General features: G+C 40.2%; 1 protein-coding gene across 1 annotated transcript in view; it reads left to right on the plus strand.

Moving 5' to 3' along the window:
- Positions 1 to 11,470, plus strand: part of LOC126248043 (uncharacterized) — a 706,800-nt gene extending 695,330 nt beyond the window's left edge. The window contains exons 21-23 of the mRNA XM_049948671.1: positions 35 to 189; positions 2,386 to 2,531; positions 11,155 to 11,470. Coding sequence (XP_049804628.1) covers positions 35 to 189; positions 2,386 to 2,531; positions 11,155 to 11,341 — 488 coding nt within the window. The 3' untranslated portion in view covers positions 11,342 to 11,470. The remainder of the gene's footprint in view (positions 1 to 34; positions 190 to 2,385; positions 2,532 to 11,154) is intronic.
- Positions 11,471 to 15,595: the final 4,125 nt, after the last annotated feature.

Consider the following 15,595-nt stretch of genomic DNA (forward strand, 5'->3'; position numbering starts at 1 on the left):
CTGTACTCTATTTTAAATATGTTTATCTTTCCAGGCTCCTGTGTCATTACTTCTGACCTCATCAATACAATGGACAATGCTACAAACACCATCCTGCTGACAGAAAATTACACTTTGGCTGCAGCGCATTGTTACGTAGCCCCAAGATTTGCTATATTAATAAAGAAATTGCCTGAAACTAAAACTCTGGTAATACTTTACAATGAACAACAAAAAACTATTTTAATGATGCTATCTAGTGATACTGAGTATAGTTGGTTGTTACTCTGAAGAATGTTGATGCAAAGATTCTAAGTTATCATGTATGTAAGTCATATTTGGTTTTTAATGCTGTTTGTATGTGTCTATCAGGCATCAGCTGAGTGTGAGGGGTTGTACTTCCCTATTTTTGTTGGTTTTAAACTGTGCTGGAAGAAAAAACTAAATATAAGTTGCTCTACTTTGTACAAATGGTGGAGATATGTCAATCTGTCAAGATTTCATATCAACTGTGTTTCGAAACTGCAATATGAGTACCTCAGTGCATGCTTTGCATAAGACAGCTGTTGTGACCTCTTTCATTTCATTATAAATGTTTTATGCATAATATTTAGGTGTTTTTAAAATATTGCTGTACTTTATCACTTCAGAATAAACAATCACTAGTAACGCTAGTAAGGATCATATTCACCTTAAAACTATTTTCCATGTTTGTACATACCAGGCAGTTACGGTTAAACTGATGGTGTTCCAAGTGTTGCAGTGCAGGCTGTACACATCACAGGATGCTGAAACATCATAGGTATGTTCATTAATTGGTGCGCTCATGGAGTATGCCGAAAAAAATAATAGTTTTACTTTGTGCCAGCAGGTGAAAATATGGCACTGTAAGCAGTCAGAATGTGTAATGTTTCCTGTTTTGATGTCAGTATGCTGTTTGTTTCTTGGCAACATGTGTTAATTTCTTTTTTGAAGTGATTGTTGGTGTAAAGTACCAAGAAGGTTCAAGTTTTCCGTGTGAAAGCAATTGCTACTGGGAAGAAAGAATGTGCACTGCTGGTAAAGTCGTTATATCAGAACAACAGCAATAGCAATGCTGCTTTGCAGGAATATCACTGACAGGAGCTGCTGTGAAGAGGCCCTATGTCAAGAAATGAGCTAAAGAATATAATCAAGAAATTTGAAGAAACAGGTGAATTAGGTGCAACAGGGGGAGAGAAGTGACCCATCCCCATGGCAGCTATTGATGAAGTTGCTGTAGCTATAGCTGACCAAGCAGGCCATGTCTCAAATTCTGCAGCCAGTGCTCAAACTGTGTCATAGAAATCCTCTCTACCCTGAGCAACAGTTCAAAATAATTTTTTGGCACATTTTACACTGGTATTCCTACAAGATTCAGAATTCACACCAAATGCCATGACTCTGCTCATAGTTTTTTGGCACACATGGAAATGGATGACAACTGGCTGAGGAATATTGTTTGGACAGACAAGGGACATTTTGCCCTACATGGTGCTGTGAATGCACAGAACTGTCACATGTGGTGTTGTACTGAGCCACATATTGTGCAAGAACATCCACTACACTCAGTTTTTGTGACTGTATGGTGTGGTTTTGCAAGATCATTCATTCTCAGTCCATTTGTCTTTGAGGAGATAACACCTCATGGACCTGTTAGGTGTACAGTGACATCTGCACATTATAAGGACGGCCTTGTGCAACACATGATTCCAGCTTTGCAAGAACACAACTGTGTCCACACCACTATTTTCACACAAGATGTGGTGACACCATGTTTCGCTAGCCAGGTAAGAGATTTGCTTCGAGAAACCTTTGGTAACAATTGCATTATCTCTAGGCAATTTCAAGATATGTGACCTCCCAGGTCTTCCGATCTAAATCTGTGTGACTTATCGTTGTGGAGATATCTGGAAGATTGTGTCTATCAGGGATGTATCTAGATTCTTCCTGATATAAAGGACAGCATACCTCAACATATCACTCTGATTACACTGGATATGCTATGACTAACTATCAACTGTGCTGTGTTATGGATGCAGCATGTTGCTGAGTCAAGAGACCATATTAAACATGTAATTTGTGACCATGTCCTAATAAATGTGCTAGAACCACCATTATCATGTGTCTGATCATTTCTCCCCTTTTCCTGCACCCACGCTACATTCTGATTGTTTACAGAGCCATATTTTCAGCTGGTGGCAGAAAGTGGAACTATTATTTTTTTCAGCATACTCCACAAGTGCACCAATTAATGAACACACAGACAATGTTTCAGTATCCTATGAAGTATACAACCCACACTGTAGCAATTGGAACTCCATCAAGTTTTTATAACCACCTGGTACATGTTGACAAAGCAATAATTCTTCCCTCTTTCATTTACAGGCTGCAAGAATTTATGCTTGGGAGTACTGCACAGAAATTATACCTACAACAGAAGGAAACTATGAAATAACTGTCAATGGGGAGGCAGTTCCTGCAAAAAGTGGACAATATTATTATCCTGATGACTTGGAGCTACATGATTTGAAGTAAATTCATATTTTTGTCTTGAACATTAATCATTTGTCTTGAACATTTGAAGTATTATATGTAAATCACAAAGGGGGTGTTTCTGGAATAATCATTTAAGCACTTTGGTAATTTGCCTCAATGAATTAAATTAGTTTTATTGTTTATTACTGAGTGTTCCCTCACAAAAAAAGGCCACATAGTTGAATCAGTAGTGCACTTTTTATCAGATTCAGTGTTCGTAAGTTGAGTCTCTTGAAGCTCTAAAGCTTTCTTTGCATGGCTTCCTTTACAAATTAGTTGTTTTAGTTCTTCTGTGTCATTTTGTTTGATAAGAAGGAAAGTGTTATTTACTTGTAGATGCACATTAAGTTCACATTATTTTATTGTGATACTGTTTTGTTTAGAGCACAAAATGTTAACACTTGGCCTGAGTGATTACCATGTGTAGTTGTTCAATGTTGTGTGAGTTATCATCATTTGACATATCTGCACCCCTCCAACACAGAAATGAATTACAAAGAGGATTTCAATGTGCATTGGAGAGAGGGTAGGGCAGTTGGAAAGTTGGATGGCAGCAAGAGGGTGGGGCGGGAAAAAAAAAATAATCACGTAGCATTATTGGCCAGGAGGCCCCATCTGGGGAAGTTCGGCCGCCAAGTGCAGGTCTTATTTCAGTCAATGCCACATTGGGCGACTTGAGTGCTGGTGATGAGGATGAAATGATAACCTGGACAACACAACACCCAGTCCATGACTATAGAAAATCTCTAAGACAGCTGAGAATCAAACCCAGGCCCACTGCACAGTAGGCAAGAACGCTACCACTCAGGTAAGCAGGTGGACGAGGTGGAAAAGAAGGAAGTAAAAAGACTGAAGGTGCTTTGGTGGAATAGAGGGCTGTGTAGTGGTGGAATGGGACCAGCTAAGGGGCTTGATGGGTATGGATGACAACTAATGAAGGTTGAGGCCAGGAGGTTCAGGAACATAGGATATATTGCAGGGAGAGTTCCCACATGTGCAGTTCATAAAGGCTGATGTTGATGGGAAGGATCCAGATGGCACAGGCTGTGAAGTAGTCAATGAAATGAAGAATGTTATGTTGGTTGGCATGCTCAGTAATGGAGTGGTCCAGCTGTTTCTTGGACACAGTTTATGGGTGGACATTCATGTGGGCAGACAGCTTGTTGGATGTTATCCCATATACAGTGCAGCACAGTGGTTGCAACTTAGCTAGTAGATCACATGACTTGTTTCACAGGTAGCCATGCCTTTAATGGGAATAGGTGATGCTTGTGACTGGACTAGAGAAGATGGTGGTAGGATGCTGTATTGGACAGGTCTTGCTTCTAATTACAGGGATATGAGACAGAAGGCAAAGGGCTGGGAGTAGGCGTTGTGTAGGGATGGATGAGGATATTGTGTAGGTTCAGTGGGTGGCAAAAATATCACTGTCAGAGGGGTGCGAAGGATAGTGGATAGGACATTCCTCATTTCAGGACAGGGTGAGAGGTAGTCAAAACCCTTGTGGAGAATGTGATTCAGTTGTTCCAGCCCTGGGTTGTTCTGAGTCATGAGGAGAATGCTCCTCTGTGGCTGGACGATGAAACTTTGGAAGGTGGTGGGCAATTGGAGAGATAAGGCATTGGAAATCTGTTTTTGTACAATGTTGGGAGGGTAATTAAGGTCTGTGAAGGCCTCAGTGAGACCATCAGTATATTTCAAAAGGAATCACTTGCCACTACAGGTGCAATGGCCACAGGTGGCTAGCCTGTATGGAAGGGTCTTCTTGGTATGGAATGGATGGAAGCTTCCAAAGTGGAGGTATTGCTGCTGGTTGGTAGGTTTGATATGGATAGAGGTGCTGATGTAGCTGTCTTTGAGGTGAAGGTCAAAATCAAGGAAGGCGGCTTGTTGAATAGAAGGACCAGGTGAAGTGAATGGAGGAGAAGTAGTTGAGATTCTGGAGAGATGTGGATAGGGTGTCCTCACCCTCAGTCAAGATCATGAAGATGTCATCAATGAATTGTAACCAGGTGAGGGTTTTGGGATTATGGATATTTAGAAAAGATTCTTATAGGTGGCCCATGAATAGGTTAGCATAGTATGGTGACATGCGGGTGCCCATAGCTGTACCCCCGGATTTCTTTGTAGGTAATGCCTTCAAAAGAGAAGTAATTGTGGGTGAGTATGTAGTAGGCCATGGCAACTTGGAAGGGGTTGTCAGTTTGGAATCCTTTGCGCATAGGGAAAGGCAGTGTTCAATAGCGGCAAGGCCAAGGGCATTAGAGATGTTAGTGTAAATGGAGGTGGCATCAGCAGTGACAAGCAGGGCACCATGTGGTAAAGGAACAGGAACTTTGGTTGGTCTCTTTTAAACAGGAAGTCCCATTTATCTTGACCACCATAAATAACTGTTTGTCTAGATGCAAATTACAAACTGTTTCAAGGAAATATTCTTTAGCCATCAGACAGACATCAGTCAGCACAATTGCTTTTGTTGTAGCTTTGTTTTTTACAAAGATATGAACAGCAGCATGACTTTTTTAAATGGCACCCTGTATTTTTTATTTGGTAATTCATTTCCTCTCCAAAGACCTATTCAAAAATGTATCACAGTGTACCATTCATTGTAACACAATGGTATTAATTACATAACACAACAATGACTTTGAGCCCGGGATCACAAACTCATCCACTTGCTGGAGTTGTCAGAAAGCAAATGAAAACCAAGTAAAAACATAACACAAAATTGACTTTGACTCTCCTGTACCACTGCCCAGGAGTAGAACATTCAAAAGTGCTCAGAGTGGTGACCCTGGATACCGATACACTGGTGCACTCATTGAATGAAAGAATTATTTACTGCTTCCGGTGTTGTCTGCTGAAGAGAATTACAAGCAAGCACAATACATTCCTGTATGTCCTCTGGAGTTGTTGGAATATTGTGATAGACAATGTCTTTAATGCATCCCCAAAGAAAAAAGTCCAGAGGATTTAAATCAGGATCCCTAGCAGGCCAAGTAACTGTTCATCCTCAACCAGTCCATCTGGCAGGATACCTTCAGTTCAGAACATGACGTGCACGCAAGGCATTATGTGCTGGGCATCCATCGTGTTGATACTACATAAGCATTCTGGTTCTTAGCAGCACTTCATCCACAAGAGGAGTAAGAATTCATCTGAGAAAGTTGGCATACACTGTGCCGTTTAGATTACCATTGATGAAATAAGGGCCAATAATTGTAGTAGCAAGCATCCCACATCAGACGTTAGCTCTCCACTGACACTGATGTTCCACCTGTCTAAGCCATCGTGGGTTGTCACTGGACCAATAGTGCATGTTCCTTGTATTTACCTGTCTGTTGTTTGAGAAGGAACATTCATTGGTAAATAGAACATTGGAGAAGAAGTTCGGGTTGGCAAGGATTTGCTCCTGCGCCCACTGACAGAACTGTACACAATTCTGGAAATCATTCCCATGCAATTGTTGATGTAGGTGTACATGGCAAGTATGGAACCAGCGATATGTAAGATTATGATGTACACTGGTTTTAGGAATGCCAATCTCATGTTCAAGCTGCCATATGCTCACAAGCAGATTCATAGCAACGGAAGCAAGAACAGTAACTTCGGCACCTTTGTCTGTGCAAGTGCTACAACAATTGCGTTGTCGTGGGTTGAAACTTCCTGTTTCCTGAAGTGTTGCAACAAGATGAGAAAACATCCACTGGGAAGGTGGGTTCTTGTCAGGATACCGCTCTCTGTACAGCTCCGCTACCCTGTAGCATTTCGTCTACCTTCAACAACAACAATAAAAGAGATGTTATGTCGATGCAGTTTGTAGGAAGGACAGCCTTTACTGTATGCCTACTCTACACTACAGTATTTAAAAGGACTAAACTACTGTACTAAATGTATCTGTACATAAGAAAACAGTATTCCAATTACTGTTCTGGTAACTTACATTCCCCGCCGATGAGTAGCATTTCTACCTTCTCTTCGTTGGTGTACATTCTACTCACACAACTCTTCAACTGACAATGGTTGACGGAATGACAGGTGTGCATTCTACTTATGTTTACATTTGTCCTCTGTCAACGTCAGCACATGGATGTGTTCTATTACCCCAAGTACCTGCACTAATTGCTGGGATCGTTACATCAGTGTTGTGTTATGTAATTAATGACATTGTGTTTCAGTGAAGGGCACACTGTGATACATTTTTGAATAGGTCTTTAGGAGAGGAAATGAATTACCAAATAAAAAATACAGGGTGCCATTTGAAAAAGTCATACCGCTGTTCATATCTTTGTAAAAAACAAAGCTACAACAAAGGCAATCATGCTGATTGATGTCTTCCTGACAGCTAAAGAACATTGGCTTGAAACATTTTGTAATTTGCATCTGGACAAACAGTTATTTATGGTGGTCAAGATAAATGAGACACCCTGTATAGGGGAGTAGGTTGTGGGTAATAGACTGAAGGTGTTAGTCTGCTGAAGATATTGGTCTACAAAAGCAGAGATTCTCTCAGTGGGGACACAGTAACTGGTCACAGTGGGGCATCCTGGGTGGTTGGGTTTATGAACTTCAGGAAGCATACAGAATGTACGGGTGCAAGGAATGGTAGGGGTGAGGAGAGAAATGGGCTCAGGGGAGAGTTTCTGGGATAGGCCTATGGATTTGAGGAGAGACTGGACAACCTGCTGGAGTTCTGTAATGGGGTCACTGTGTCAGGGTTTGTATGTGGATGAATCTGACACATGTACCCCACCCTCAAAAACTGCCTCCCCTAACACACAGAATTCAGAACCTAAACAGACCCAAAAACACAGTGCTGAACTTCTGGCCTAAAATCTTACCCCATAGAAGTATCAGTCCTTTCCAGAGGCCTTACCTTTTGCCCCACATCCAAATTCAATCACACTGAATTTGTTAAAGACCTTCGCTCCTTCTCCTGGTTCCTACAGTGGAAACACTTTTTCACCACCAACCCTACCAATCAGACTAAATCTAAGATCAATGTTGAACCCTGCCTGACTCAGTGCTCTTCTGCTTCCAGCTGTGATCCATCCCGACTGCCCCCAATCACCCCCTGTTAACCTTCCAGAATTTCTTAACATCAAACATTGTCTCACCATTATTCCCAAAATCTCTCAAAATCCAAGCTAACCTTACATCCACAGAAAGAACTGCTGTCCACCACCTATTGACCACAACCTTATTTTCCTACCTGTTGACAAAGGCTCCACCACTGTGGTTTTGAACCACAATGATTACGTGGAAGAAGGATTCTGCCAGCTGTCAGATTCAGCCACTTACAAACTCTGTCACAGTGACCTCATTCCAGAAATGTGGCAGGTTGTCCAGTCTCTCCTCAAATCGGTAGGCCCATCCTAGAAACTCTCCTCAGAGTCCATCTCTCTCCTCACTCCTGCCATTCCCCACTCTCTTACCTTCTGCATGCTCCCTAAAGTCCACAAACCCAATCATTCTGGATTCCTCATTGTAGCTGGCTAACATGCACCCACTGAGAGAATCTCTGCTCTCGTAGACCAACATCTTCAGCCTGTTACCCACAACGAGCTCTCCTGTATAAGAGATACCAACCATTTCCTCCATCGGCCCTCTATAGTTCCTGTTCCTTTACCACATGGTGCCCAGCTTGTCATTATGGATGCCATCTCCATTTACACTAACATCCCTAATGCCCTTGGTCTTATTGCTATTGAACACTACCTTTCCCCATACCTGACAGATTCCAAACCAAAAACCTGCTTCCTAGTCGCCATGACCAACTACATCCCCACCCACAATTACTTCTCCTTTGAAGGAATTATCTACAAAGAAATCCGGGGTATGGCTATGGGCATCTGCATGGCACCATCCTATGCCAACCATTCATGGGCCATCCTAAACACCCAGAATCCCAAAACCCTCATCAGCTTCAGACTCATTGATGACATCTTCATGACCTGGATTGAGGATGACAATACCCTATCAGCATTCCTCCAGAACCTCAACACCTCCCCCATTCACTTCACCTGGCCCTACTCAACTCGACAAACCACTTTCCTAGATGTTGACCTCCACCTCAAAGATGGCTACATCAGTACCTCTGTGTATATCAAACCTACCAACCACCATCAATACCTCCACTTTGAAAGCTGCCACCCATTCCATACCAAGAAGCCTCTTCCATACCAGCTACCCACCAGTGGCTTTTGCATCCGTAGTGGCAAGTGATCCCTCTTGAAATAAACCGAGAGTTTCATTGAAGCCTTCACAGACCATAATTACCCTCCCAACCTTGTACAAAAACAGATCTCCCATGTCTTATCTCTCCAGCCACACACCACCTCCCGAACACCCACTGTCTGGCCACAGGGGAGCATTCCCCTTGTCACTTAGTACCCACTATCCTTCCCACTCATCCCACAGTGGTATTCTGGCACGCACCGAACCTACACAATATTCTGAACCATTCCTACACAACCCCTACTCCCAGACCCTTGCCTCATACCTCACCCCCCTGTAATTAGATGCAAGACCGTCCCATGTATCCTCCCACCACCACCATCTCCTTCTCCAGTCTGGTCACAATTCCATCAAAGGCAGGGCTACCTGTGAAACCAGTCATGTGATCTTCAAGCTAAGTTGCAACCACTGTGCTGCATTCTACATGGGAATGACATCCAACAAGCTGTCTGCCCACATGAATGTCCACCGAAAAACTGTGTCCAAGAAACATCTGGACCACTCCATTGCTGACCATGACATCCAACATGACATTATTCATTTCAGTGACTGCCTCACAGCCTGTGCCATCTGGACTCTTCCCACTGACACCAGATTTTCTGAATTGTGCACGTGGGAACTCTCCCTGCAATATATCCTATGTTCCCATAACCCTCCTGGTCTCAGCCATCATTAATCATTGTCCTTACTCATTGAGCCCCTCGCTGTTCCCATTCCAGCATTACACAGCCCTCTATTCCAAGTATTTTAACACAAATTTTGCAGCTGTGGAGGAACTTGTGTTGGCCAGATAAGCTACGTAGATGAAGAATGGTGCCAGAAAAATCAGTGTGAAACATGATTCTCACTACCTACAAAATCTATGATCATGCTAAATTACACACACATCTTGTGGGAATGCAGTGAACTAAGGCAGCATAAAGTTGTTTACTCAAGAGTACAACACATTGTGATGCTGTTCTGAACAATGCTACAGAAAAACATACCACAGACAATTTAATCAATGGGAACAGAAGATCCCAGCTAACCAACACATAAACTAAGTCTAAATAGTGTTTTGGTGCAGACTGTAGAAATTGTGGTAGATGTAATGACTTAGCCTGTATATCTTCAGGAAAGCTGAACCATATTGTACCTTTTGATTTTCACCAAAAACATCACCTGTGTGAGTTACACAACAGGAGAACCTTAGATTCATTATAAGCTGCAAATTTGCTTTAAATTTCTAAAATACCACTAATTTATTGTAAGTGTTTTTCAGAAAATGATTTTTTATCTGTAGGAAAATATGCAAGGGATGTTTTAAAAAACACACTGAAAATTGTTACAGGTGTTTTGTCTTTATAAGAGCCAGTTGTATCAAAAGCAAAATTTGTTTGAGAAAACTATAAAACTGCAAGGAGAGAGGATGGCTTACAGTATCTCTAATGGGCAAAAATTTAAGTACTGCCAATACACACATATATAAAGGTAGAAATAAACTATTCTAGAAAAAAAACTATTGCCTGGTTGCAGCGAGGGTGTCCATTTAATTATCATTTCATTCTAGCAAATCTGCATGCTCATTAATGATAACTGTTATTTCGGGAACAGACACTACCGTCATATATACTCTATCTTTTGCAACTGTTAGTTCCTCTCTCAAGAAGGAAAGAGGGATGGACTGGGGAAGGTTTGAAAATAGAGGTAGGTCACTTAAAACCTCTGTTGAACTCACTGAGCATGGAAATCCATCCGACAAACTCAAATCGAGCTGCATTGTGTAATTCTGCCAACATCTCAAATGAGTAATGCTGTTATTTATTTTAAACAAAATGACTGTGTACAGTGCTGTAAGAAATGAAGTATCATCTGTGATATAAGACATTATGAATTTTATTGAAAAAGACAACTACATGCAAGATCTGCAATTAGACAGTTGTGAATGGCTGTATTAGCTTCCCATCCAGGCTGGAACTCCAGTCACTCCCCTGTCCCTCCCCCACCCCTCTCACTCTCACTCTCACTCTCACTCTCTCACTCTCTCACTCTCACTCTCTCTCTCTCTCTCTCTCTCTCTCTCTCTCTCTCTCTCTCTCTCTCTCTCTCTCTTCCCATAAAGAATCCAAGGCAAATGAGATATGATAAGAAAATTCTGCTCAGCAGGTAGAAGTCTTAATTTAAAAGTAAATATAAATTCTCATTGAATTGTAGAGGTGTTGAGTTGTCAACAGGACATAAATAACCAATTTTAAATGACACATCCAGTTGGAGACAGGCACAATTAAAAAGACCTGAAGTTTCTATTGTTCAATTTTAAATGGCTCAATAGATGGTGTTTGTGATAAAGAAATATGTATTATTGTGAAAATCCTGGCTACTGCACACTTTTATCTTTTCTAGGCTCACCCTCCATGAGAATGGCCTTATAGAAATAAGATCAAAAACCACACAGCTGTGGGTGCAGTATAATGGTCATTTTATGGCAGTCAACATTCCAGCATTATATAGTTTCCAGACATGTGGTCTTTGTGGAGACTTTAATGGAGATTCAAGTAATGATAATGGTGAAGTATTATCACTACACTGAGAATATGACAAACAGTTAAAATATTTCTCCAGTTGTACAGGCAGCTAATGCTAACATGCAATACCGTCAAATTATGTACTTTATGTGTTTCATTGAGTTTTTGAAATAGTAAACTACATAAAATAGTAATAGTTTCTGTGGCTTAATGTTTTTTATATTTATTTCTTAATGTCTCCTAATCCAGTTTCCTCCTGCAGTCAGTAAAACAGAAAATTCCATATGTATAGTACATAATGAAGATTTTTGCTCAAATTAAAATATCTGAAGACAGAACAATTCTCACCAAAGAGGACATTCACTAAGCAGTAGACAAGCACATAGAAAAAGATGATTGGCAGCTGAGCTTTAGAACAAAGTCCATTCAGTTAAGTCATAATTTTTAAATACCTGTCCATCACAAAATTTTAAAATTTGTTGCTTAGCTTTTGTAAATTTCCTATTATGCTCTTTAACATCCATATTAATTTTAATTAACTTACTCGCTTTGCCCATATCTGAATATGAGGTCGGATACAAATGAGAAAACCTGACAAATAACAGTGCCAAATAATGAATCCACCGAGCTCCACAACTAGCATTTGTTCTTATCACAAATTAATATTTTCTATTAGTGAACTAACACAGAAAAACTTTTGAATGCTAAAAACCTACAGCATACAGGAGTCAAATGTGTCAATATTTGTGCATATGAGGTATACATGAGAACGAAAAAGTATTTTTAAAACTCCAGCGGTGCTTTGTTTCAAAACCTGGGAGATTGAAAGAACTCTTCATTTATTTTCTTTTAAATTTCTTGTAACAGTTTTTTCTGTTTATAACCACTTTCTCACAGACAGACAATATCTTTATATATAAAGGGAAGTATACATAATTGCATATAATTTAGAACAAGCCACTCTATTTAGCTAAACTGTTTATAACAGAACCATATTTCTTACACCAAATGTTACTATATTCTATTATGTACACAACATAGAGTTAATTTACATTTCAGTATGTCCATACAAGTAGACTGGGTAATGTAAATACTTGAGTTACTACAGGCATTGTAATAGCTGTACAACTCAGAACAGATACCAGTAGTCTTTCACTCTTTGCATTGTATAATATATTTACTAGTCCAGCTTTACCACACAGTACAGGGAGTACAAGCACTACTGGGCAGATCAAATTAACATAATATAACATGACATACCGTATAAACAAAAAAGGAAAATTATATAAACATTCTTACAATCTGTGTTTAGTTGACTGAGTCATACGTGATGAATAATTACTGTTTTTCTGTAATTAGAAATTCTTGTACAGAACAAAAATAGTGCTTTATTAGGAAAGCCTTTAGTTAGTTTCTAAAATGTCTGTAGAGCATTTTTTTCCTTCAGATGTGCTAATGTGTTATAATGTGATACCATGGTGGATAACATTTTTCTGATAGGATGATGCTCTGGAAAAAATTTGACGGACATTTGTTTGTACTTTGGTTCCGTAATTGTACACATCACTGTTATGCAATAACTTTGCAGTTTACATGAGATAGTACCCATGAACCATAGATCTTGCTGAGGTGAGGTGGCTTGCATCCACATAGCTGTACTGTAGGTGCAACCACAATGGAGGGATTTTGGAAAGAAGGTCAGCATTGGCCATAATATTGATGGTTTATTGATGGCAAAATCGATTTTCAATCACATAGTGATCATCTTCAGTGCTGTCGTGTACAAATTAAACTCATAGGAACTGGTATCCAGTTATTATCAGTAACCAAAGCTAAGAAATGATCACAATAACTCTTATTGTGATCATTTATTAGCTTTGGTTACTGATAATAACTTGATACCAGTTCCTATCAGTTTAATTTGTACACGACAGCACTGAAAACGATCACTATGTGATTGAAAATCGATTTTGCTATCAATAAACCATCAATATTATGGCCAACACTGACCTCCTTTCTAATTTCACATATATGGCCATTGTGCACACAGCACTCCATGGAATCGCCAATCAACACAATGGAGGGATTTTTCTGAAGAGGCCATCAGATGTGTGGTTCCTGAGGAGGGGCATCAGTCTTTTCAATAGTTGCAGAGACAACAGTCAGGATGATTGACTGATCTGGCCTTGTAACATCAGCCAAAATGGCCTTGCTCTGCTGCTATTGTGAACTGCGAAAGCTAGGAGAAACTGCAGTCATTACATTTCCCTAGGGCATGTAACTCTACTTTATGAGGAAATAATGATGTCATCCTCTTGGTTAAAATATTCTGGAGATAAAACAGTTTCCCATTTGGAGCTCCCAGCACAGACTATTTTGGGAGGTTGTTGTCATCAGGAAAAACAAAAATGGCATTCTATGTATTCAACAGTGGAATGTTAGATCCCTGAATGAGGTGGGTAGGTTAGAAAATTTATGAAGGGAAATGGATAGATCAAAGTTAGATACAGTGGGAATTAATGAAGCTTGGTGGTAGAATGAACAGGATTTTTGGTCAGCTAAGTACACAGATATATACACTGTTTGACAAATGCTAAGAAATCACTAACGGTTGACAAGGAACAACTGTCAGATACTAAAGAACAACTGAAAATTGCCATAGAACACCCAACCAATTATAGCAAAAGGAAATGTAGAGGGTGAGACATGTTTATTGCAGCAAAACCTGTGCATAAACACTCTGTATGCATTCAACAGTTCATTCAGTACAGTGTTTGACGAAGGTGGTTGTGGAACTGATTAGTGCACAGTCTGGCATGACAACATGCTTGTAAGACATCATTTAGGTGCTTACAATCCTGGACAAGCAGTTGGATATCTCAAATACAGTCAAAGTGTCACTACTGTGGCCACAGTAAAGTGTGTGCCCATAAATGTCATCTCACAATTAAAAAAAGACCGCTGAAAGTGGAAGTGCTATGCTACACTATGCTGGAGGTTGTAAATGGACCACCACAGGATTGATACATAACCCTAGTGTCTCATATACCACCCCACCTCTATTACGTATGTACTGTGTTTCATATCGTCAATCATTATCTGTGATTATTGTGTCCAACAATGTCTCTGTTTCTTATCAATTGTCAAGCAGTGTAAAAACAAAATCAAATAGAGCAGTGGTGGCCAATCACAGGAGGCAAGGAAGGACAGGCCTCCTTATTTTTCTTTAATAGATGTAGAAGTAGTGGTGGTAGTAATAGTAGTAGTAGTAGTAGTAGTAGTAGTAGTGGTAGCAATTACTTTTATGATAAACCTTTCTGCACTTTTGTCAGTGTCACGTGTTATTTCTTCTAAACCACCAGCACTTCACTATCAGTATACTGGAAACCAGTTTCAACAATATGCTTCATCATCATCCTACCCTCTAAATACATAGTGGCTGAATTTTTCCAAAAGACATCAGTCAGAAAGTCCCACGTGAAAATAACCAGTATCCGCATCAGCTCTTGTAGTAAGCAACCACATATGGTGAGACTGCAAGAAGTTTGTGGTCTCACCTAGAGCACTGTGCCTACTCAAGCTCAACCCTACCGGGAACAGAGTGAATGAGCCGCACTGTGTCGTCGAGGCCTATAGCTCATTCAGATAACCAGCCACTTCCAAGTCTCAAACAGGGCATGTTGCAACAAGGAAACAGACAGCACTGGGAAGATGAGAATGACTAGCCACACATGAGGATTTGTTTTCTGAATCGTCTATACTCCTCTGAGAATCGTGAAGATTTGATATGCTAGGAACAGGGCGTTCTTGATTGTTTGTAAAGAAAAATATCTGGTAATGTAAAATAATGGATGTACCATAATAATACAATAATGAACATAGTACAAGAAATTTTTTATTAGTTTATACAATTCACCCTTTCCTTTTCTGCTTCTTTCTAAAGCCTCCACCTTTCTGATCTCTTTTATGAATCTTGATCTTAAATTTTTAATGAAGTTTTTATTACACTTTGATCCACAATTGGAATATCATCTAGAAATGTTTCAACAATCTCTTCATACACCCCACTTTTTATACTCTTCTTCATGTAATGTTCCTGGGTCATTTTCCATAACCAAGGTCTTTTGGGGCACAGTTTTACAAGTTTTCTGATGTGGTCAGTGGTCCACTCCTTCACCATATTGGAAGCAACTACACTCATGCTCATAAATGAAGGATAATGCTGATACATGGTGAAACAATGCTCTGGTGGGTGGTTTGTGGGTTTAAATCACCTCGGGGTATGACCACGTGGTGCATTTGACCTGCGGTCGTTGCAC

This window comes from Schistocerca nitens, chromosome 3, assembly GCF_023898315.1.
Source record: "Schistocerca nitens isolate TAMUIC-IGC-003100 chromosome 3, iqSchNite1.1, whole genome shotgun sequence".
Lineage (NCBI taxonomy): Eukaryota > Metazoa > Arthropoda > Insecta > Orthoptera > Acrididae > Schistocerca > Schistocerca nitens.